This window comes from Cebus imitator, unplaced genomic scaffold (assembly GCF_001604975.1).
Source record: "Cebus imitator isolate Cc_AM_T3 unplaced genomic scaffold, Cebus_imitator-1.0 Scaffold132, whole genome shotgun sequence".
NCBI lineage: Eukaryota > Metazoa > Chordata > Mammalia > Primates > Cebidae > Cebus > Cebus imitator.
The window spans coordinates 4431382-4456176 of NW_016107447.1; the positions used below are offsets into that span (position 1 = coordinate 4431382).

At 50.3% G+C, this 24795-nt stretch overlaps 1 protein-coding gene across 1 annotated transcript in view; it reads right to left on the reverse strand.

Annotated features, from left to right (window-relative positions):
• PREX1 (phosphatidylinositol-3,4,5-trisphosphate dependent Rac exchange factor 1) overlaps positions 1–24795 on the reverse strand; it is a 205015-nt gene that overhangs the window by 107471 nt on the left and 72749 nt on the right. Inside the window, exons 2-4 of the mRNA XM_017541375.2 lie at positions 16966–17037; positions 14654–14776; positions 3901–4005 (exon numbers count right to left, since the gene is read on the reverse strand). Coding sequence (XP_017396864.1) covers positions 3901–4005; positions 14654–14776; positions 16966–17037 — 300 coding nt within the window. The remainder of the gene's footprint in view (positions 1–3900; positions 4006–14653; positions 14777–16965; positions 17038–24795) is intronic.

A 24795-nucleotide genomic window follows, 5' to 3' on the forward strand; every position in this document is an offset into this window, starting at 1 on the left:
AGCTCTATGTGAATCCAACCACTTCTCCCACCACGACCAGCAACCCTGTTCTCAGACACCATCGCTTCCTGCCCGGACGCTGCAGTAGCCCTGTAGTTGGTTGAACGGTGGTCCCCAAAACGCCAGGCCCCCAAAAAACCTGAGAATGTAACCTTATTTGGAAATTGGGTCTTTACAGAAATACAGTAATTGGTTAAGACGAAATCCAACGACTCATGTCCTCAGGAGGGGGGAAGACACAAAAGAAGGCCACATGAAGACAGAGGCAGAGATTGGGGTGATGCTGCCACAAGCCAAGGAGCACCGGAGGCTGCTGGAAGCTTCCAAAGGAAAGACAGGATCCTTCCCTGGAGCCCCGGGAGGGAGCAGCCACCATCACCTTGATTTTGGACTTCTGGCCTCCAAAACTGAGAGAGAATTAATTTTGCTGTTTTAAGCAACCCCATCTGTGGCAATTGTCCTGGTCCCCTAGGAAATGCATACAAGCCCCTCCCTAGACCTATACTTCTACCCAGACACTTATGGTGGGGGGGCCTCTCACCATGCAAATTAGATCCAGTCATGCCTCTGCTCAAAACCCTCCCACGGCTTCCATCCCACTCAGAATAAAACGAAATATTCTCTAACGCAATGCCCTGAGCTCCAACGTGAAGGGATCCCACAGAGCAATCCCACGGACATCGTGCTGCGCAAAGGCAGCCCCACGCACACACATCCTGAACGATACCATTCATAGACGATGCTAGAACAGGCAAAACTAAGCTTCGGTAAGAGAAGTCATCAGAGGGATTCTGGAGGCCTGGGGGCCATGACTAGGAAGGGGAAAGAAGGAAGCTTCTGGAGTGACAGGAATGTTCTTCGGTCTTGGTGATTCCATGCTGTAGATGTCTGTGAGCATTCATCATCCTGGGGTGCAATTCCTGCATGGATGCTATACTTTAATTCAAAAGCTTCTTGAAAATCTGATACTTGGACTGAGCAGAATGACTCACACCTGTACTCCTAACACTTTGGGAGGCCAAAGCAGGAGGATTCCTTTGGCCCAGGAGTTCAAGACCAGCCTGGGTAACATAGCAAGACCCCATCTCCACAAAATTTTTTTAAAATTAGCTAGGCATGGTAGTGCACACCTATAGTCTCAGCTTCTCAGGAGGCTAAGATGGGAGGATGGCTTGAGCCTAGGATGTCAAGGCTGCAGTGGGCCGCAATCGTGCCACTGCACTCCCACCTGGGCAACACAGCAAGACCCTGTCTCAAAAAAACAAAAAACAGAACAAAAAATTTCAGACTCTTTCCACTGACTACATGCTCCTTCATTACCTGGCTCCTTTCCATCTCTCCAGCCTCATCTGCTCCTGCTTCTCCTCTTACAGCCTTTACTCTAGTCACCCTTGGCCCTGCAATTCCTCAGACACACTCCTACCTCAGGGCCTTTGCACTCGCAGGTTCTCTATCTCTCTGAAATGTTACACGGCCCCCTCCCCTCTCTTGCTCTCCTCCACTTCATCCACACCTCTGTTTACATGTCACCCAAGATGCAGTTCTCCCAAAGACCAATCTAAAATAACAACCACCACCCTAACTCCCTCAAAACATCCTCTCATCCTGACTGTACATCCTCCAGAGAACTTTGTATCACATCATCGCTGAAGTTTCCCCAACCAGAATGGCCTCTGTGAGAACAGGGACTTCTCTTGCCTTGTTCACTGTCAGATCTTTAGGACTTAGAATGATCCCTACCACATGGCAGGTGCTTACTAAGAAGTTGTTGGATGAGTAAATGAATAAATCATTCCTATTTTACAGAAAAGAAAACTGAGGCAGAGAAACATAAAGTCACTGCTCCATCACTCAGCTGGTGCCCAGCACAACATGGATGGAAAGCCAGATTCTGTCTGTTCCCAAAGCCTTAATGTCCCATAACAGACTCACAACAGTTCTTCTGCAGGTGGCCAAAAGCTGGGAGATGCCAGCAAGGAGGGAGACAGATGGCACATGTGCTGGCACCCCACGCATCCTCCCCTGCCCAGCCCAGCCCACCCAGCTGCTGCTAGGAATAGGGCAGTTTGACCCACCAGGAAGACTGCTTGAGAGAGGACGGAAGGAAAGAAAGGAAAGTCAGCCCTTCCCTTCCCACTCCCTGCCCATACCTTCCTGGCATATTCCTGCTTCCCAGGACCCAGTTGAACCTGAGAGAACACCCTCAGAGGGTGGGACCCTCGGCCAGGGTGCCCAGTGCCTGGGCAGCAGGAACTGTAACGGGGGGTGCTGTCTGCAAGCCAACAGGTCAATGCAGACATGTGGCCATTCCTATCTGTGTGGGGTCTAGCACTAACATGACTTCGTCTTTACATTCTGCCCAGACTATTTTATGAATATAAGTGCAAACACAGAAATGTGAAGATGCAGATATCAGCTATGAAAAGCAATAGTCCTGAAAGCTTAATTCACTTGGGACAAAGATGGAAATCAGTAAATCAGTCCACCAGTTTGCCCTTCCTGAGATGTTCCCTGGAGCCGGGCCAACCAACATGAACTCACTTGTGAAGGAAACATACATTTGGAATGGAAATTCTGGAAGTGCTTTGTTGGAGACTGTGTGTGAAGGAGAAGTGCAATGAGGAGTATTATTTTGTAGTTTAGCACTCTGGGAATGTGGGTCACACTCCGTTGCTGTGTCAGTTAATTGCTCTACTTTCATGTGCTGAATTCAGTATGCGCCATTGGGAAAATAAACGGTATGGGGACGGGGAGATGTCAACGATTGAATGAGAGGGGATTCAGAGGTGAAGGACTGGGACTGAAACCCAGGAGAAGCACAACCACTTTTCAAGGATGGACCCCTTGAAACTCACTTAATATTCTGAAGTCACCAAAATCACCTGTGACAAAGACTATGCAGTGTCCCCTAATGTATTCTTCCACAGTAATAAATGGCTGCTCAGAATAAAGTCCACATTTCCCAGCCTTCCTTGCATCTACGTGTGGCCACGTGACTGAGTGCTGGCTAATGGGACGTGAGACGTGAGGGGAGGAGACGTGTGCAGCTTCCTGCTACGCCCTAGAAAGGAGAACGGTATGCTTTCCATCCCACCCTCCCACCACCTGCCACCTGGAATTAGGATGTGGTCAGAAGTCATCTGAGACCAGGTCAACGAGCACCATACCCTAGGGCCTTGGCCCCTGACACTGGAACCACTATACCAGCCCCCGACTATCTACACCTACATTGTTAACAAGAAAGAGAAAGAAGTGTCCATCTTGTTTAAACCACTGTTCTTTGAGATGTCTGCAAAGCAGACAAATGTTTATCTTGACACATACACAACAGACAGTGGTCTAAAAGGCTCAAAGGAGATCACAAATGAGAATCCATTTGGTACATAATTGAGGCTCTCTACAAATGTAGGGAAGACCATCATGGATGTCTACAGTTTTCCTGACCAACATCCATTCCCAACTTAGCTGCATTCCCACAAATGCAAACCAACTGCCTCAGGGATCCACTCCACCCTTAGGCTCTGTGGCATGGGTAGACCTGACCGCACCCTCCTTCTCCAGAAGTGACCAATTGTAAAACCATCACCAATTACTCCATCTACAGCAACTGGCTCAGGGGTAGGGTTTTGAGCCAATGAGTATCAGACCTAGGATTTTTGCTGTTACTATGGGGAAAGGGAAGTTCTCTCTATCCTAGAGCTGCTCAGCTATCAGAGCCAAAAATATTCCCCAGCTGGCCTTTTATGGAAAAGCCTTGCCGATCCCTGCTTTAGTGAGGAGATTACCCCAGCCAAGGAAGGGATTTGGCACCACAAGGCAGCAGGAAGTCCTCTTGTACCCAGAGATTCCCAAGGCCAAGACCAAGTGTGAGGGAGCACCAGGGCTGACAGGTCAACTTACCAAAAGGAAGGCACGCACGGTGGGGATCTTGTTCAGCTCCACCAGCAGCCGCAGGGCCTTCTCATGGTTGCTGCAATACTCCTCATACACGCAGAACTTGTCCTTCTGCAAGACAAGGACAGAATCTGTGGAAGGCAGGTCATAGTAGGAGGCAGGCGCCCTGAGATGTGCCAACTGTTGGGCTGGCAGGCTAGGGGGAAAGGACTACCTCAAATCGGGAGAGGCTACGGCAGGAGGGATCTCGAGTAAAGCGGCTCCTCTCACTACCGGCCTCCCAGACTCCACTCATGCCCCACGGCTGCACCCAGGAGCTTGAATAACCTTTCAGGAAGCAGCATGGCCTGGGGGTCAAAAGTACAGACTCAAGAAGAGTGGCCTGGGCTTGCACCATGGCTCTATATTTCCTGTGAACCTGGGCAGGTTACCTGACTTCCCTGTGCCTCGGTTTCCTCATCTGTAAGGTAGAGTTAAGAAAAGTCCCTAAGTCAGAGTTGTTATAGCTGAGGGCTAGCTCTGCTGACCTCCAGACATTCCTGAGCCAGAGATGGACTCAACCTAAAGGTCACCTATGGGTCACCAGATCCAGAACCATCAGTCAAGGTTTTCAGAACTGGAAGAGACAGGAGCCTTCCTATCAGGAGGTTCTTAACTGAGCATTCTTGGTTCCAAATGGTTCACAGAACCCGCCAAACCCTAAACAAGGATGCTGTGGGTGAGGCCACTGGAGGAGGAAGGGCTGCAGGGCCTCAACCCTGGGCTAGGGGTGGGGGTGTGCATGAGACCCAAACAAGCTAAGGAAGGAAGAGGTGGGTCCACAAAGCAAGGAGCTCATCTTGTTTCTAAACAAGCCCCCAGATGGCTTTCCGATGGGAGGCTGCAGGAAATAGGAAACCAAAGAGAAGGGACAATGGATGGGTTTAGAATTAACAGGCATCCCCAGCCCACCCCAGCTCCCTCTGGGGGCTATGTGTGCATCGTCTGAGCAGACACCTAGAGCTACAAAATGTCTTCATGGTCAGTGCTGATGGCCAACATAGAGTACATACCCAGCACACAGCACAGGCTGCAAGCTGCTCTCCTGGAATGTGGGTGAACTCAATCACCCCTCGTGACAGCCTTACATGGTAACTACTGTAAGAGACTCACATACCCATGACAAAACCAAGGAAAAGTGGCTTGCCCAGGGTCTCACCACTAGTGCAGTGGCAGAACCAGGACTCAAACTCCCTTAACCCCAGTGACAATGTCAGCTCAAGGTCATGGAATAGGGTAGGGATGGGAGTGGGAGGCAAATACTCAGGGTACAAATCTCAAGCCACAAATCCAGACTAAGCTGCATCCAAGGGGCACTGCACGAGAATACTGAAGGGCACAGAGAGAGTCCAGAAACCCAGTTCCACACTCCCTAAGTCGAGGGTGACCCTGGGCAAGCGCTTCACCTCCCTATGCCTTGGTTTCCCCAACTGCAAAATGGACATCATAACTGACCTCCAACACTTAGGAGGATTAAATAATAATATATGTAAAATGAGTAGAACGGTGTTTGGCACACAGTAAGCATCATACAATACTTCAAAGTACCCTACAAGTATTAACTACAAACATGGATCAATGGGGGAAAATATCAGACAAACCATGTTACAATTACCCAAAGTGCACACCCATACACACACACATACCACAAGACAAACAATCTTGATGCATACTCTAAGAAACCACCCAATAATCTCAAGCATTATACCACACAAGCTACGTGCTCCAAACACCATCACCAATATCAGCATGCATATGGACACATGCACTGAGTCACAACCACAACTTACTCATCGAATATCTGTAGTCCACTGAGATGCCAACACACACATACAGTAAGGAAGAAGAGGGGACCCCCGGTATCCACTCACTGCCCAAGCAGACCTTTTTCTATTTCCACTTGTCTCAAATGAGCCTAAGGAACCATCAAGGCTAAAGGATCTGGGTGAGGAGAAGTCTGGACTGCAGGGGATCACCCAGCCATAGGTAAAACCTTGTAAGTGGGGGCTGCTGGACACACCTGGAACCAGGGTTTCGGCTAGCAGGCTGTGGTGATGCAGGCTGCAGGGAAGAGGAAGAGGCAGAAAGAGAACACCTTTCTTGCTGTAGGTGACAGGAACTGGCCTGTGTCTGGGAACCTGCTCCTACAGAGAAGGCTTGCAGGGCTGTAGCAGGTGTGCCAGCCCCTGAATGCAGGCACATGAATGGCATTAGGTAGTCCCAACCTCCTGCAAGGGGCTAAAAGAATGTCCCTCTGCGGCTAAGAGCCTGGCCTTTCCCTGGGCCAACCCCACCATGAATACTATGCTGAGATGAGACACGAAAAGCTCCCATGACCCTTCACACCAACCACTATCAGCATCAACCTTGTAAGTGCCAAGGACAGGTTCTGCAGCCAGACCATCCAGGTTCATAGCCCAAGTCTGCTGGCCACCAGCTCTTGGTCAAGAAAAGTAACACTTCTTGGCCTCTGCATTCTCATCTATAAAGTACAGACAACAATGGCATCATTACCATAATGACGTTGTGAATTTATATTAAGTGCTTCCAACAGTGCATAGTACGTGCTCACTAAATATCAACTAGCATTATTATTGTTTATTGATGTTGCTGCTATTATCGACGGCATGATTATTTCAGAAAATTCATTAATTTTTTCATTGAACTGGCAGGGTAAGGCAGTAGGTGGGAAGGTTTTAATAGCAAAAAAAAAAAAAGACAGGCAGAGTCAGGAAGAAGGCAGCAGGTAGACTCGCGGGTTTGGGGAATGCACTGGGAGGATGCCAGGCAGATTTTGAAAATTATGATGGGCCCTGACTCCAAGATGTTTTACTTCTCATTTGTGCACTGTCCTTCTCCTCCGAGCCTCCCTGGAGTGTGAGGTCCATGGGGACAGCGTTTGCATCTGTTGAGGTCACTGCCTGTGGTATCAGTGGGGACAGCAGCCACTGGCAGAAAGCAGGTATCGTGACTATTTGATGAATGAAAGCAAGAAAACATGACTATTTCATGAACGAAAAGCAAGAAAACAGAAGGAGCCAAGAGAGACCCTCAGACCAGCTCCGTGCTCTTTCCCAGGCCGGTCCCACCCCACCCCAGGGACCAGAAGTGAGCACATGACCCAGGCCAAACCAATCAGAGTTCTCTAACCTAGTAACAGTGGCCATGTGACCCAAGCTGGGCCTCAAGAGCCCACAAGGACTCGTGCTGGAATCACCAGGAAGAGAAGCTATTTTTGAGCTGCTGTTGAACCCCTGCCACCATCTGAGGCATGCACCCCATGAACCCCTCCCATTCTCCAAGAGTGAAACTAGCACTGCACAGATAGAAGCAGGGCCTGTGGTCAGAGAAAGACCTGGGCCTGAAATCATCGTATGGAGTCCTGGATCTAGCTACACCTGAAACCAACCTACACTCCTGAACAATTTCACTGACACGCATCAGTAAAGTCCCTTATTTGCTTAAGCCTATCTGAACTGGTGTTTCTGTCACATATAGGGAAGATGGTTTTGATAGATGAACACTCTGAAAGGGAGAAAATGAAATACATGGATGCAATCTTAGTGAGGTGACAGGGTGGGTCTCTCTGTCCATCTCCACAGAGATGGAGAGAAGGGATTGGACCAGAAAGCAGGGACAAATCTGTTTCTTCCCACACGCCTACCCCAGTCACTGGGTAGTGCCAACTGGAACACTGGTGAGGAGGATTCTGGGGCCCCACGGGGAGCCCACAGACAGAATGCTGTGATTGATTAGCAATGTCTGCCATGGGTACAGGAGGCGGGTAAGTAACAAGCTCACCACAGGTTTGTCATTCCTCATCCCCTGAGCCCCTTCTCTGACACAGTCATCCTTTCCTTCAGCCTGTGGGAGGGGCAGGGGCCCAAGGCTTGAGGCTGCAAGAAGTTCAATTTAGCAAATGACAACATCCCCTCTGCAGCACCATGCTCAGTTCAATTCCTCCTGTTTCCTTGCATCCAGCCTGACCCCAGCTGCATCTCAGGCCTGAGACCCTGCAAATACGGAAATGTTCCTCCTGACAGCTCAGAGTCCAAGTGTTCCATTTCCTCCTAGGGGCCCCACATGCGGCTTTGATTGCTTTTCCAGAGAAAAACAGACAAATAGTTGTGCAGACACAGATGCGGTGGGTGCGGAACATGTGGCTGTGGGTTTAGGGTGAGAAGGAAGAGAAGGGGACAGTTGCCAGCTGGAGAGAGCCAGGGGAAGGGATCTCACCTCCAGGAAGGGCTCAAGGATTGCGAGAAGTGGCAACTGCTATCCACAATACCCAGGTGACAGTGGCTCCACAGAGACCATCAGCTCCAAAGCACTCATTTCACAGCCAGCAAGACTGAGACCCATGAGAGGGAAGGAGCTGGCCCAAGCAGACATCTCCTCCCGTGGGGAGGCAAGCAGGAGAGTCAGGTCTCAGTTTTTCAAAAGTCTCCCCAACTGATTTCCCCATCCACACAGCTTTGAGGAGAAGGAAGTTAAAACATAACTCAGACCACACCACTCCTGTGCTGAAAACCTGCGATGGCTTCCACTGACTCAGAGTAAGATCCATGGTCCTCACCTTGGCACGCAAAGCCCTACAGGCTCTGCCCTGCCCCTGCTAGGACACGCTCAAACTCTCTCCATCGCTCACTCTGCTCTAGCCACCTGGTCTCCCTTCTTCCCTCGAACAAGCTAAGCTTGCTCCCACATCAGGGCCTCTGCTCTTTCTCCCCTCGGTCCAGATCGCCCTCCCCAAGATCACGCCATTTCATCCCCTCGGAGAGGCCGTTCCACCCTCGGGTTGCCAGATTTAAAATAAAACCCAGGATACCCAGGTGAAAGCTCACTGCAGATGCATAAATAATGTTTTAGTATAAATATGTCTCAAATATTGCATAAGACATGCTTCCACTAAAAAGTTATTTGACGTTTACCTGAAATTCAAATTTCCCTGGGTATCTTTTGTTTTCATTTGCTAAATCTAGCAGCCCTGGCCCTGACCTCCTGATTGAAAGCGACCTTAGGCAGAGTCACTCTTTACCACATCTGCATTTTATGTTCTTCGCAACCCACAGTGGCATCTGAAATGACCTCATCTGTTAAATCACCCTCCATTTCTCCCACCTATGAGACACATGGCAGCAGGGAGCAAGTTTGTCTTATTTACTGCAGCATCCCCCGCGTTTAGTGCAGTGCCTGGCACACAGGAGATGCTTCATGTGTATTTCAGGAGACCTTATCACACAAGACAGTGAAAAGCACAGGCTCTACAGCCTGAATGTGTCAGCTCAAATCCCGGCTCTGATGCTTCCTAGCTCTGTAAGCTTGCACTGTAACTTAATCTCTGTGCCTTGGTTTCCTCATCTGTAAAATGGGTACAATGATAGTAACCACCTTTAAAGGCTGTTGTGAAGTTTTAATGAATGCATATCTGTAAGGCACAGAGAACAGGATCCAGCACAAAGAAAATGTTCACTCAGTGCTAGATTATGATAAACTCAGTAGTTAGTGGTTGGGTTTTGGGGAAAGGGGGTGAGGCACTGTTCCCCCATCTGTTCAGTCAGGTGGCACTAGCAGGCTGGACTGTGGACCAGGTCCCCTTCCTCTCCTGGAGAGGCTGTCTGCAGCGCTCTGTTCCCCATTAGCATCGCACCAGCCCAGATGCCACCATGGCCATGGGGAAATGTTTCCAGGCAGGGAGTAAACAATCCTGGGAGGGAGAGTAGACCCGGCACCCTTTCCTTTAGGGCTGCAGTGGGTGCCACGGTGCACTCCTCAAATGCCTGTCATGGAGGGCAGAGGCACCCCTTACCCCAAGAACCGGGAGTGCTGGCTGACGATGGCCCTCAGCTGAGGCCCTCCCCTAGAACTGCCTTCAGCCTAGGGGGGCCGCCTGTCTGAGTTCATACACCCGCTCATGGGGGCAGGTCACCCCCAGTAACTGGGCAATGAGGGTGCAAAGGCCTCGCCCACTTGCTGCAGTTGTGCATACTCTTAAGAGCTATCCTAGCTCCAGAGTTCCTTCCAGATGGGACCATTAGGGGCTGGGGTCGAGCCCCTGCAGCCTCTCGTTTAACTGCTTCCGAGAGGCCACCTGCATGCGAATGGCCAACCTACAGAGGGGTGGCCTTTAAAACTCCTGAGATGGACTGACTCAGCCTAAACTTTGTGAGCAGGCAGGAAGAGGAGTAACGATTTTAATTTTTAATTAAAAAGATTATTTTAAATTAAAAACCACGGGATCACACGGTGAGAACACTGGCTCCTTTTTCAATAGTTCCAGTTAGCCCAAGGAAGGTCTGAGCAGGTGTGATGTAACCAGCCTCAGGCTCAGAGGCTCAAGTAGTTCAGAGGTTCTAGATAGAATGCGTTAACACCCTTTGGTTTCTACTGCGCTTATTCTGACGATGACCTCCCATTTACAGCATTCATTTTCTACTTTCAATGATGATGCAAATTTCCCTTTTCAAATAAGTTTATTCAAGTTTTCTTAAGTGAATCAATTTTTTTTTTTTTTTTGAGACGGAGTTTCACTCTTGTTACCCAGGCTGGAGTGCAATGGCACGATCTCAGCTCACCGCAACCGCCGCCTCCTGGGTTCAGGCAATTCTCCTGCCTCAGCTTCCTGAGTAGCTGGGATTACAGGCACTCACCACCATGCCCAGCTGATTTTTTTTGTATTTTTAGTAGAGACGGGGTTTCACCATGTTGACCAGGATGGTCTCGATCTCTTGACCTCGTGATCCACCCGCCTCGGCCTCCCAAAGTGCTGGGATTACAGGCGTGAGCCACCGCGCCCGGCCTAAGTGAATCAATTTTTAAAGCATTAAACAAATAATACAAAGGATACTCAGCTATGGCAAAAATTCCAAACATAGCGTGTGAGCTGATGAAGTGGAAAACACTGGCTCAGCCCTTAGGAAGGTCTAAGCCCACTTCTGCAGCTGGCACAGCAGTGACCTTGAGCTGAACCTTTCTTTCAGTTTGCTTGCATGTCCAGAGGGCAGGCGAGCTTGGGGCTGGATTTTTTTTTTTATGTTATTTTGTTTTGTTTTGTTATTTTATTTTGTTTTGTTTTGTTTAAGACAATGTCTCACCCTGTCACCCAGGGTGGAGTACAGTGGCATGATCTCAACTCACTGCAGCCTCTACGTCCTGGGCTCAAGTGATCCTCCCACCTCAGCCTCCAGAGTACCTAGAACTACACGCGTGCACCACCATGCCTAGGGAAGGGACTGAACTATTTTCGATGTGAGACAGAGCAACGAGCACAACAGAGTCCCTATCCTCATGTTGTTTATATTCTAGGGAGAGATAGAGAATAAACAAAAAGGAGCACAAGATCCGACGTGTCAAAGGGCAATGCGGACCGTTCAGTCCTGTTCTGTTCTGTTAAGAATGACAGAGCGGGGAGGGCGTGGAAGGGCAGGAGTGCCGCCTGTTAAACAGGAGGGCCTGGAGGCAGGGATGGCATTTCCGAAAAGCTTTCAAGGCAAGGAGGGAGGGAGAGAGCCGCAGGGATATCTGAGGGAACTGCTCCAGCAGAGGAAGCGGCCTGGGGCAGGAATGCACTCAGACTATTCTAGAACAGCGAGGAGACCAATGTGGGGTAGTGAGTTCCAAGGAATGGGCAGGGCCTGGCGGGGTGTGGGGATTTTATTCCAGTGAGGCAGGGACCTTTGGAGAGTCCCGGGAGTGGGGCTGAAGAGACTTGATTCATGTTTCCAGCAGGACTCTGGCAGCTCAGGGGAGAACCAATCTCCAAAATACTTCATCTCTGTCAAAGCCTCCAACATCCATCCTTGCGTCCGGGCGTCACAGCAGCTTTGTGAGGCTGGAAGGACAGTAGCTCCATTGAGGTGCAGGGGGCTGGTGATACATCGCCTGGAATGGGGCACAGGCCTGGGGACCCTGCACAGAGTCACGCTCCAGAGAAGCCTGGGAGGTGCCAGAAAGCACTGGATCACGTGAACAGATGTGCACACAATTCAAATGAGAAACAATTCCTGAGCACTTATTACGTGCCAGGCACTACTAATCTCATTCATTCTCTCAACCACCCTAGAAGGTGAGTCTTGTGATACCCACTTTACAGATGAGAAAACTGAGGCACAGAGAGGTAAGTCATTCTTCCAGGATCACAGAGCAAGGAAGCAGCAGAGCTAAGATGCAAAGCCGGGCAGCTGGGCTCTAGAACGCTTGATCTCCCAGGCCCAAGGAAGGATGCCAGGAAGGCCCCAGCCCAGAACAACTTCCCACAAATGCCTCAACGTCCACCCTCCACAGGTCATGACTCTGATGCTAAGTGCAGCCTTCACCAGGTGCCTAGTTTGATAAGGCTACATGAGGAGGGTCCCAGGTAGCAGAATAGAGGGCACGGAAAAGAGGTGGCTTCACACACACTAAACTCCCCACCCCTGACCCCCAGTCCTCTGCTGCATCTCTGAGCAAGTCAGCAATCCTGCAGAAAGAGAGAGGTGAGAATAGCCCTGCTGTGTCCTCAGGGTCCAGGGCCTCTTGCTGACAAGCAAATTAAACCCACTTCCCTACAGCCTCTGGGACTCAGGCAGAGAAGTCAAAGGACCAAGAGGGCAGGGGGCAGGGCTTTTGGCAAACAGGACAATGCACCTTGAGGACCCCTTCTCCCACTTTCGCTAAGTACAGACAATCCCACTGAAGCTCGGATCATGACTTCACAGCCAGCCCCACGGCCACCCACTCCAGGAAGCAAGCCGGAGTAACACCCACAGCTAACACTCACACGGCATTAGCGGGCTGCTAATGGGCCAGGCCATTCATCCTCCTGACAGCCCCCTGCGGCAGCTATTGTCGTTACCCCCATTTTACAGAGTTGGAGACTGAGGCCCTGAGAGGTGAAAGGACTTGCCCCAGGTCGCTGGGCTGGCAAGCAGTAGAACAGGGATCTGAACGTTGGCTGTCAGCTCCAGAGAAACAAGCACTCCCTGAATCCTCTGAACCTGGAGAAGACTGTCCCGCTCATTCTTTTCATTTCTCTATTCAAACACCTTTACTGAACCACTGTGGCCATGTGCCACTTCTCACCACCTCCACTGCTACCATGCTGGTCCAAGCCACCTTCATCTCACTTGGCGGGGTAACCTCTTAGATTACCTGCCTGCTTCCGGCTCTCCCTCCACACTTACTGCCTATCACAGCACCCAAAGGGCCCCTGCAACCCAAAGTGGACAGCGTCCCTCCTCTGCTCAGTGATCCCGCCGGCACCCAGCCCACCTGCGCCCCAATGCACTTTTATTTGTCCAATTTCAAACATGGAGGAGCGTCCGCTACATGAATAGGAAGATAATGTCAACATTTACTGAGCACTTACCGCGCGCCAGGAGCCGCAGTGAGCAGGCTCCTTGTATTATCTCACTTAATCCCCACAATATCATGGATTTATACCCCATTTATGGGTAAGGATACTGAGGCACAGACAAGATCAATCAACTTGCTGAGAGGACTACAGTTCATGAGTCGCTGAGCAGCCTAGCCAGGAGCTTTCCTTGTCCTCGCTTTCACATAGAGGGTGGCTGGCCCCTGGCTGAAAGACTGCGTCCTGGGGTACTCTGCACACCTGATCGTACATGAGATTTGCCCCCCACCGCCCTCTGAGGGCAGAGCCACACAGCTCCATCTTCTTAGGCTGTGGTCACTCAGAGGTGATCCCTTGGAGAAGTGAGTTAGTGATGCCGATGACGCGATGACAATCATGATGATGATGATGAGAGTTGAGAGCGACTGCGTGCAGGTACAAAGTTTCTCCACCTTGGCGCCACTGACATTTGAGGTCAGATAACTCTCTGCTATGGGGGCTGTCCTGTGCATTACAGGATGTTTGGTGGCATCCCTGGCCTCTACCTACTAGAAACCAGTAGCACCCCAGAGCTGTTACAACCAAAAATGTGTCTGGACACTGTCCAATGTCCCCTGGGGGCCAGAGCTGCCCCAGCTGAGAAGTGCTGCTCTATGCTCTCTGTTTTATTTCTTTACCTCTGAGACTTCCCAAGGAGGTAGGCAGAATTGTCCCTACTTCTCAATCACAGGAAGAAACAGAGGCTCACAGAGGCAAAGGAATTTGGCTCACATCTCCTGCCCATGAGGCTACATGGGTTCTTCTACCTGTGAGGGGGCTCCCAGGTAGTACAGAAGAAGACGGTATGGAAAAGCAGTTGCCTTCCTTCTTCCAGCCTACCACCTACAATTCCAAATGCATTAGTAATCCTGCAAAAAGAGAGAGGCTATTGCAACAAGCGTCAGCCTCTCTGACCAACAGCCCAACTGGGCACCCAAAGATTAGACACCCTCACTGGCCAGTGGCTGCCTGAGCCTGGACTCAAACCCAGGTCTGTCTGACGCCAAGTCTATCTTCCTGGCCACTAGCTACCTCTGATGGTCACTGTGGAAGAAGGTCCCCACCAGGCCAGGAGGTCACAGGACCCCAGGACACAGGCAATTAGCAAGGGGCCACCCTCCATGTGAAACTGAGGGAAAGGGGAGTCACTAAAAATGCCCACAGTCTGCTGGGCCTGACCCGCTTTCCATAGTTCCAGGAAAGAAGACTGGGCCCACCTACCCACCTTGCCACCCTGTCTCCCAGACAGGCCTACAGAGAAAGCTGGTGAAAGGAGGTGGGGCACGGACCCAGGGAGAAGCCCACTTCTCAAAAGCTAGAGTCCACCAGGGGCAGTGGCATGGTACTCACGAATTTCAAGAAAACATTCCCAAGTTCATGCTGAGACTGTGGCTCTGGGTGTAAACAGTACTCTAAGGCGGCCAAGAAATCCTTATGAACTTCCAGGATGTCTTCGATGTTCGAGAACAGGATCTGTGAGGAAAAGAGGCCAGTGGAGAGCGTTAACCAAGGCACAGAGGGAGAGCAAAGCCAAGCACTAAAAACATACAAACCCTGGTGTGGATGAGACTCCAGTCAAAGAACTCTCACACGCCGGAACTGGTTTACCACTAATAAAAATCATATTAACAGAAATATTACCAACATATGTTTACTATCATCAGGATTAGTGACTAATCCTGTGTTAAGAACTTTATAAGCATTTATGGACTCTAATTCCCACTGTAAATCCATGAGATAGAAACCAGTATTATCCCCAATTTACAGAGGAAGAACTAAGTCTCAGATAAAATAATATTCCCAAGGTCAGCGTCTAGCAAGCAGCTCCACATTTAGTATGCAACATAACTGCTGTGTCCAGCCGCAGGACTGAGGCTGGAAATGGCAAGTATATGTTCATGCACCCATTAAAACAACGTGGTAGAAGCAAACACAATAAGGAAGGGGGTTTGACATACGCTGCCTCAACTCTCACAAACAATATATGAGATCCCTGTTTCCCCACATCAATCTAAAAGTGTAAGATACCAATACGATTTGACCCAGTAATCCTGCATTTTAGAATTTAACTTCCGATCAGTTGTTCCCAACCAGGAGCAATTTTACCCACCACCCCTGCCACACACACACACACGGGATGTGCAGCAAGGTGAAGGGACATTTTTGGTTGTCACAAATTGGGAGGAAAAGGGGGTGTTTCATAGACAGAGGCCAGGGATGCTGTTTACCCTTCCTGCAATGTACAGGACAGTCCCTGCAATAAGCAATTATTCTTCTTCCTTTCCCTCTCTGAGTCTTTGATGATTGAATTTTTTTTTTAAATAGTTGTAACAGCCAAAAACTGGAAATAACCCAAATATCCATCCACGGGAGAATGGATAATTGTGTTACATTCATACAATGAACCACAGCTACACACAACACCATGGGCAAATCCCACAGGTGGGGTGGGGTGGGAGGAGCAAAGGACAATCAATGGTCCCAGGAGCCAGGGATTACCCTTAGGGAGGGAGGACTGATGGAGGTGGGCACAGAGGGGACAGCTGAGGCCAGGAAATGTTCTCTGCCTTCATTTGGGTCATGGTTACACTGGTGCATTCGCATGTAGACAGACACTGCACTCAGCACTAAGGAGCTGCACGCTTTACTGTATGAGACTTCTACCTCATTAAAAAAAAAGGTAATTTTTAAAAACTGTAATAAGTTGCAATTTAAAATTATAATAAAGAATTTTAAAACTATAATAAATAGTGCAATAAATAGGTGGAATAAACAGTAGGTGCTCGGTAATATTTGCTGAATGAATGAGTCAATAAATGGATGCACGTATATTGTTTAAATCCCAGTGCGTGAACACACACACACACCCCACCTCCAGGACCAGCCATGCAGAGACCTTCAGCAATTCCTTGACATCTCTAAGATTCAGCTTTCTTATGTAAATAATTAGGTGTAGAGTTGTCAACATGCAAGGCCACCGTCCACATTCACCAGGGCGTTTGGGGGGATGTTTTCCATGACCGAGTCCTTTGTGTGCTGTAAATACTGGGCACCTTGGACACCAGGACCGTCAGAGCCCCGAAGCCTGAAAGGCGGCTCAGAGAGTGAGGTCACACAGAAAGCCAGGACTGGAGAGCCAGGCTGGGGCTGAGCCATGCACACAGAAGGCCTATTGATCTCCTCCTCAAACTCCCCAGAACCCAAGGCCAAGGCCAAACTGGACCCAATTACTCATCAGCCCTGCCTGGACACTGGATGCCCAAGGCGGAGGTGGGGGCCGGGGCTGCCAGGAGAAGGACTGGAGGTGCCAGGCTCCCAGGGGCACTCGGGAGGGGATTTTCCACTGGCTCCAAGCCAGAGGGCCTGACACCAGGAGCCCAGAAGCAGGGGTGGGGGATGTCACACTGAGCACGGAAAGTCTTGTGTTGGAAAGCGGGGCCCGGGGCTGATTCCTGCTGACGTCCACCAAGCACAGCTTGCTCACAGGACAAAAGGCATCCAGTGGCTACAGAGAGCAAGCTGGGGCAGGGCAAAGCCAGTGGTCAGCAGCCAGTGGGTGGCGCGCCTCCCCCTGCATGCACACCCTCTGAGCATTGAAGGGAAGAACAAGGCACAAAGCGGCAGAGATGCTCTAGCAAAGGGGTAAACCCAAGCGTCCACACCTTGACATTCTCCTCCGTGAGGCCCTTCTCCACCGAGTCGGTGACGTTCTGCCGGATGCGCTGCAGGAATGCCTGGAGGAGAGAAGCGGAGAGAGGTGAGTGTCCGTGCCTCCAGCTCTCCCAAGGACAGCCCTACAGAACGCTCTCAAGTTCAAATGCCAACCAGGACGTAAGAAGTACCACGGGTCCAGGGACACAGGAAGGGGACAAGGAAAAATGTGCTCTGCTTACACATCAAACACACTGGAACAGCCCTCACTCCCACACAGTCACTAGGGGTTTACTATGCACCTATGCCACACCCCGCGCTGGGCCCTGAAGATAACAGCAGAGAAAATCTCAAAGCCCCTGCCCTCGAGGAACCTTCAGCCCAAAGAGATACACACCTGCTTCCTCACCAGGGCTGCCTCTCAGACTTTATTTCCCCTTTCAATTTTACTTTGCTTTACAACTTAGCTTCTGAATAACACATTCACATGGCTCAAAAGTCAAAAATATAAAACGGCAAAAGCACAAAAAGTCTTTCTCCTTACCCCAGCCCCAACCATCCAGTCCCTCCTCACCCTACAGGAACCCCAGCTACTAGTTTCTTGGGTATCCTTCCAAAAAATCTATGCAAAAACAAACACAAACACACACACACACACGTGTTCCTATCTTTTTTTAATCTCTTTACACACCAAAAAATAGCAACATACACAGGATGCCCTGCACCTGGATCTTCTACTTAATATAGCTCAGAGGTCCTTCCAAATCATCTCACGAGGAGCCTACCTGCAGACGCCGGGAACCTACTATTTGAATGGCCCACAATCCTTCTGCCACCTTTCAGGGGCTTATAACAGATAAATCACATCTCTCCTCCGTGAGACACAGCAGACGAGTGTTACGGAAACAGGGCAGGAGCAACAGGGACTGCAGGAGCCAAGGACGCACCATTCACGTGGGGCCAGGTGGCGAGGCCACAGGCCCGGAATGCAGAGGTTCCGATTTGGGTGTTTTTTGTTTTTTTTTTTTTTTAAATGAAGCCAGAAATTTGAATTTTTTTAGAAAGAAAAGTCTCCCAGTTTTAAAGTGTTGGTAAAAGAGCCTTCTGTTATTGCAAGGAACTGAATTTTAGGGGTTGAGCGTAAAAGTGAGGAGACCAGAGCAGTAGGGCGCAGTGCTGCAAACAAGAGCTGACCTGGCACCAGGAGATGTGGGTGGAAAACTGGCAGAAGGAAGAGCTGCCAAGGGGTCACACCGATGGGCTGAGAGAGTCACAGCGATAAAGGGTGAGGGAGAGAGAGACAGCAAAGTCAGCATCTAAGGGAGACCGAGGCCCAGCACCCACAGCCACCTCCGCCTAGCTTGCCCCAACCCCAGGATGTGGGACCTGGCTGTAGGCTAACCTGGAAGCAGCTACATGGAGACCTCTGTGTTGAGAGATGCTAAGTGTACGATTGCTGAGAAACGCTGAGTGTGTGATAGAATATATTGCTTGCCAGAAGAACGATGGCAAGGAAAACCTAGCCGTTCCCCCAACCAAGTGGAAAACCATTTGGGCCATTCGAAAGTGGCAGGACAGTATATAAATATCACACACCAGTTAAAACAATTCTTTCAGCACGGGATATGTGACCCTGCCCCAGAGGCTCCCTCGTGGAGAATACTTTCTGGTTTGTCCTTGATCAGAGGTAAGCAGGCACCACCTGTCTACCTAGTTTATCTTGGTTCTATGAGAAGACACTGAACACCTGTTTGTTAATGATAATCACCTGTTCAGAGAGAATAAATGTGTGGGTCGGCAGCTGCTTGAGGCCCTCGGCCCAGAATGCTCTCAGCCCCCTGAGGCTCTCAGCTTGGAAGGCGGTTGGTCTCCTGGATAGTCCCACTTTGCTGTTCTATCTGGGTGTCTGCTTCTCAATTCCTTCAGCACTGTCTGGGTGGGGGGTCTCTATGGCCGAGTTGGTCTCGATACCCCTGGGAGAAGGAATTTATGGTGCTGTCACAGCTGCAGGGCCACGGGAAGCTGTGGGGCCTACCAGTCGTTTGCCCTGCCAAGATTGATTACAGCGTGGAGGTCCACGTCGGGGCTGGCCCAGGTGAGCACATGGTCTCCCTGTCATAAAGCCCAGGTGCAGGCTGATGAAGCGCCTGTCTCATCCCATCGTGCTTGTCTAGGGAGATCTCTGAGTGCAGGAGAGACGGTGGGGACAGCCCAAGATAGTTCTGGGGTCAGGGGAAGTGGGGCAGGTAAGCAGGGAGGAGGCTGGCCCTCGGCACATGGCCATGATAGCCTTTCCATCACCCAGATACACGACACATCCATGCCCACCCCTGGGAGCCCAGCCACCTGCCCAGACTCAAGCCTCTTGGGAGGCGGCACAATGATGGTCCACACAGCCAGTCACAGAAAATGGCAAGACACAGGAAGGCAGCTCTGTCTCTGTCCACACAGAGTGCAGGGCCATCTCAGCCAGTCTTGGGGCTTTAACCCATTTGTGCCTAGTGTTCCATTATTGGAGCATGAAGCTTGTGGGAGTTAGTTATATCCTACTGCTCAAGGTCATCTCCAGGGTCTGATTTTTCACAAAAAAATATTTGCAACCTTAAGCATAAATGGATTAAATCCCCTTTTTTTGACGACCCCCATGTTTATAACCCCAGACTGGACTTCTCCCCTGAAACCCCCAGACTCTTATATCCAGCTGCAGCTTCAATGTCTCCACCTGGATGTCCAAGGGGCACCTCAAACTCAAGCTGCCGAACGCTTAAGTCCTGGACTTCCCTCAAAATGCACACCGAATGCCGGGCGCGGTGGCTCACGCCTGTAATCCCAGCACTTTGGGAGGCCGAGGCGGGTGGATCACGAGGTCAAGAGATCGAGACCATCCTGGTCAACGTGGTGAAACCCCGTCTCTACTAAAAATACAAAAAATTAGCTGGGCATGGTGGTGCGTGCCTGTAATCCCAGCTACTCAGGAGGCTGAGGCAGGAGAATTGCCTGAACCCAGGAGGCGGAGGTTGCGGTGAGCCGAGATCGCGCCATTGCACTCCAGCCTGGGTAACATGAGTGAAACTCCGTCTCAAAAAAAAAAAAAAAACGCACACTGAGCTCTTCCCTACTTGATTAATGGCACCTCTGCCTTTCAAGGGCTCCAGCCAAAACATACATGTCATCCTCGGCCCCTCTCCTCTGACACTCCACTTCCAATACATCAGCAAATGCTACCAGCTTTACCCAAAAACTACAACCACTGGCCCCCATCTCCACAGCCACCCCCCGCCCCCAAGTCCAAGCCACCATCACCTCCTGCCTGGACTAACATAGCCATTTCCTCCCTGGTCCCCTTCACCCTCCCAAAAGTCTGTTCTCTACACACAGTCAGGGAGATCCCTTTAAATCTGTACAGGAGATCAGTCAATCCACACCTTTAAAATGTCCATGGCTTCCCATTGCACTTAAATTCCAAATCTTTCCATGGTCCCCATGACCTTGTCCTTGTTAACCTCTCTGATCTCACCTTCTGGTACTTCATCCCCCCACACACCTCAATATAAACTATCCTCAGCCACACTCTCATTCTAGATTCCATCCACCTGCCAAATACACTCCTGCCTCAGGACCTTTGCACATGCTGTTTCCTAATGGCAAGATGTTTTCCCCAATTCTGCCCTGAACAGCCTCCTCACCCATCCACCCTTAGTTCAAATGTCACCTCCACCAAGAGGCCCTCCTCATCTTAATGCAAACTCCTATCTTCCCATCTTGCATTAAGCGCTCATTTGACAGATGAGAAAACTGAGGTTAAGCAATCTACACAAGCTCCTAAGGGAAAGGCCAGGAGAAGCAGGGAGTGGCTAGGATGAAACCATAACCCCCAATCCAACAACAGAGGCCAGGTTTAGAAACTCGTGAGTTTGGGTTTGAACCAGGGGTCTTTCCTGCCATGTGAGCTCAGGAAAGTGCGCTAGCCTCTCTGAGCCTTCGTTTACTCTTCCCAGTGGAGATCACAGGAATACAGCACCTTTCAGAATATCATGAGAAAAAGTGAATGGAAGCTCCCTGAAGGCAGGGACCCTGTCTCTCTTGTTCACAGCTCCGTCTTCAGGGCCAAATGTAGTGCCCAGCAAACAGTAGGTGATTGAAAATCAAAGGAAGGTATGGATATGCCTGGCACAGTGCCTGACACATGGCAGAAGCCTTGATTTGGGCCCCCTGGAACTCTGCTGATCCTGCTTTTCAAAGGACAATGGGTGCGGGGGACAGGACGGGGGTTCCTAGAGGATGTTTTAACAGGGCCTGGGATACTGAGAGGAAGTCAAGTTTCCAGCTTCCCCAGACTAGAGGGAGACAAAGGCAGCCCCACCCAGCACAGCCAGGGAGGGCAGGAAGCTGGGAGTGCGGCACTCTTGGCTGGCCTAGATTGGGGCTTCCTGTCCCCTGTCCCGGATTCTTCACTGGAGCTGGCTCACCGCTATTGTGTGGCAACAATGGGAGGCTCAGGCCACCCACTGAGGAACTGCAAACAAGCCGCCATGAAGGGCACAATGGGCTGCTCATGACCCGGAAAGAATGGGTAGCAGGGGCTCTGCGCCCAGCCCTCCTGCTGCCCAAGACACGACTGGCTTTTCCAGGCAGCACCAGCATCCCCTGCACCGGCAGGGATGGTAAAAGGGACCCTCCAGGGCGACTCTTTGTCCAAGGCTTGACAGCTTTGAAACGCTCAGGTCAAAAGCAGCTCTCATCTCGGAATCCTGTTCTCAGGATTTCCAGGGCTGCCTGAGAAACTCCAGCCTTGGAAGCTCTGCCCGTGCCTGGACCACTTGTCCTCACATCTGCCCAAGTCCTCCTCTTCGTTTTATGAATATGATGATGAAATACGTCAAGGATACAGAAAAGAACAGAGAAAAACAACAAACACCCACAAACTCATCACTACCCAGCTTTGGCAAATCTTAACGCTACACCAAACTTGGTTGAAACTATTTGTGAAAAGAAATTCAACAAGTCTGGGGGAGGTGTAGACTGGAAAGGGGATGAGGAGGCCCTCAGGGTTGCTAAAAACGTTCTGTATCTTGATCTGAGCAGTGGTGACACAGTTCGCTGCATGTGCAAAGCCCCAGCAGCGTGCACTTGAGATTAGTTCAGTTTACCCACAGTACCATGCAAATATCATACCTCAATGTATTCAACAGAAAAGGCAGAAAGGACTTGTTGCAGCGGGAGATGAGCCACTGGGCCCCTTCTCTCCCTGCAAGGTACTTGGACCTGGTGCTTCTCATTCCCACGCATGCCTCTAACCACTTACCAAGCCCGTGTGCATCTATAAGCAAGACAGAATACTGTTTTGCATGTTCACAACATTTTTATAAGTAGCATACTTTCAGCAACTTGATTTTTCTCACTCAACATCACATCTTCCGCATTTACCCATGTTGGTAAGTATACCAGGCACCATCTGCCAGCCAGACCCCACCCTTACCCCACACCATATCCAGCTGCCAGCACCCACACCTCTTGGCCTAAAGGCCCCACTTTCATGTATAGGGCAGGTCAGAAGTGCTGAAGAAATAAGGCTGCCTGGGAGCAGCCCTCAGTGATGGCCAGCAGGAGCTGGCAGGAAAAGACAGATGAGGAAACTGAGGCACTGGATGGCCACTATCTCCCCGAGTGCCTCCATGGGATTCAGCTCCGGTGGCCCCCACGGTAACCCACTTGATGACATGCCTTTCTTGGCTGTCTCCTCCTCCCTGCCTCACTCCCTGACTCTCCTGTTGATGCTTTCTGGGGTGGCCTCCCAAGTACACGACTTGCCCTTGAATCAGTCTCAGGACATGTTCTTTGGGGAATCCACAATAAGCCAGACTTCAAGTTGTTCATTTCACTGCTTAGTAGTCAAAATTACTGCATGAGGTAACTCCTACCATGCTGCAGGCACCTGGGTTGTTTCAAATGTCCTTACTGTACACAATGGCACTCAGGTGTTAGTGCTTTCAGGTGTACACCACCTCGACTAGGGTACAGGTATGCAAGTTCCTCTAGGTGATACATAGGTGTCTGGAGCTCAGGTACTCAAGATCCTCTAAGTATATAACCAGGCCTTGTGGGGCACAGGAGAAGGAATTCCCCTTGTATACGTAAGTTTTCTGGGGCTCAGGTGTGCAAGTTCCTCTAGGCATGGGATGATTGATTATAGTTTGGTCCACATTCGACTTGACAATGAATAATGCTTGTCCAACATGACTGTTCCAATCTGCACTCCAATCCGCAGTGCGTAAGAGCTCCCACTACTCCACACCCTGGAAGAAGACACCTGCTCCATTCATGAAACAAACACTTGCTAAGACCTACAAAGTCCCATTGTAAGTTCATTTCAATCCCCACCAACAGTTTTCAGGGGCAAAATTACTTTCAATGGCAAAAACTGCAATTACTTTTGCATTGAATATTTTGTCCCCATTCTATAGAGAAAAACTGAATCCCAAAAGTTGAGTAACCTAACAAAGGTCACCCACCAGGAACTAACAGAGCTGAACTTGAATCCAGGGTTGCTGGACTCCTGCTTGCTGCTTGGAGGAGGGAACCAGAGACAGTGTTTACTGGGCTCCTGACCAGAGTGTCTCCATGGCCCCAGAGCTCTAGACTGAGCAGGAAGCCACACCATGATTGACTAGTGATGTCTGCCATGGATGTGGCAGGGAGAGGGTAGTCAGACTGTGAGTTTGCCATCTCAAACAAGCTCCCACCTGATGGAGAAACCAAGAGTATGAGACGCTGGTCTGAGGTCAAACAGCAAATTGGTAACAAAACACAAGATTCGAACCAGGTCACCTAATGCCAGGCCAGTCTCACCCGTGTCCCACATAGCCGGAGCTCAGTGGTTCTCAACTTGGGGGGTGATTTTGCCCCCTAGAAGATATTTACCAATGTCTAGAGACATTTTTGGTTGTCACAGCTGAGAAGGCGGTGCTCTTGGCATCCAGTGTGTAGAGGCCAAGAAGGCCGCTAAACACCCAGCAGTGCACAGGACAGCCCCACAAAGACACAGCTGACCCCAAACAACAGTGCCAAGGTCAAGAAATTGTTGCCTTAGAAGAGGCTCCTATCAAAATCTAGAAAAAATCCAACCCCTTGCACAGCCCAAAGACGGTCTCACGCAGGCTCTTCTCACCCTACTGGCTCAGCCACAGCCACGCTAGTCTCCTTTTTGTTTCTTGAACACACCAAGCCCCCACCATCCAGGCCTTCACACATGCTGTTCTTCGCCTACAGAGCTTTCCCCGAGACATTCAACTGAGGGGGGCCCTCCTCTCACAGGCCACCCCTTGGACCCACATAAGAGAGGACTTCACCCACTACATAACTACATGAACCCTGTTACCCGTCACAGACGTCACCCCTATTGGCTGTGTTCTTAACAATTAAGTGTGGATAGGTTTGATCATCTAGTATCCTCTCCCTCACTAAAGTATCAGCTCCCTCAGGGCAGAAGACAGTTTCCTTCATGGTCATCTACACAACACCTGGAACCGAGGCTGGCATACAGCAGGTGCTCAAAAGAGACCAGTCTGTGGAGGAAGGATGGGATGGGACAGATGGGCAGAAACTGTGAACAGGCTCCAGAAAGTAAGCCTATGCAAAGCTGTGAGAAGCCACTAGAATAAGAACACCTTTTTAACTCACTGTCTACACCTTTGGGCCTTATTCTGTGCAGGTGCTGTTCCAGATGTTTTAATCCTCAAACTCCAGGAGGCAGTCATGATTATGACAATGTCCATTCTATAGAGGAGACTGAGGCCCAGCACCGGAAAGACCTTATCTAAAGCCACATGGCTGATAAGGAG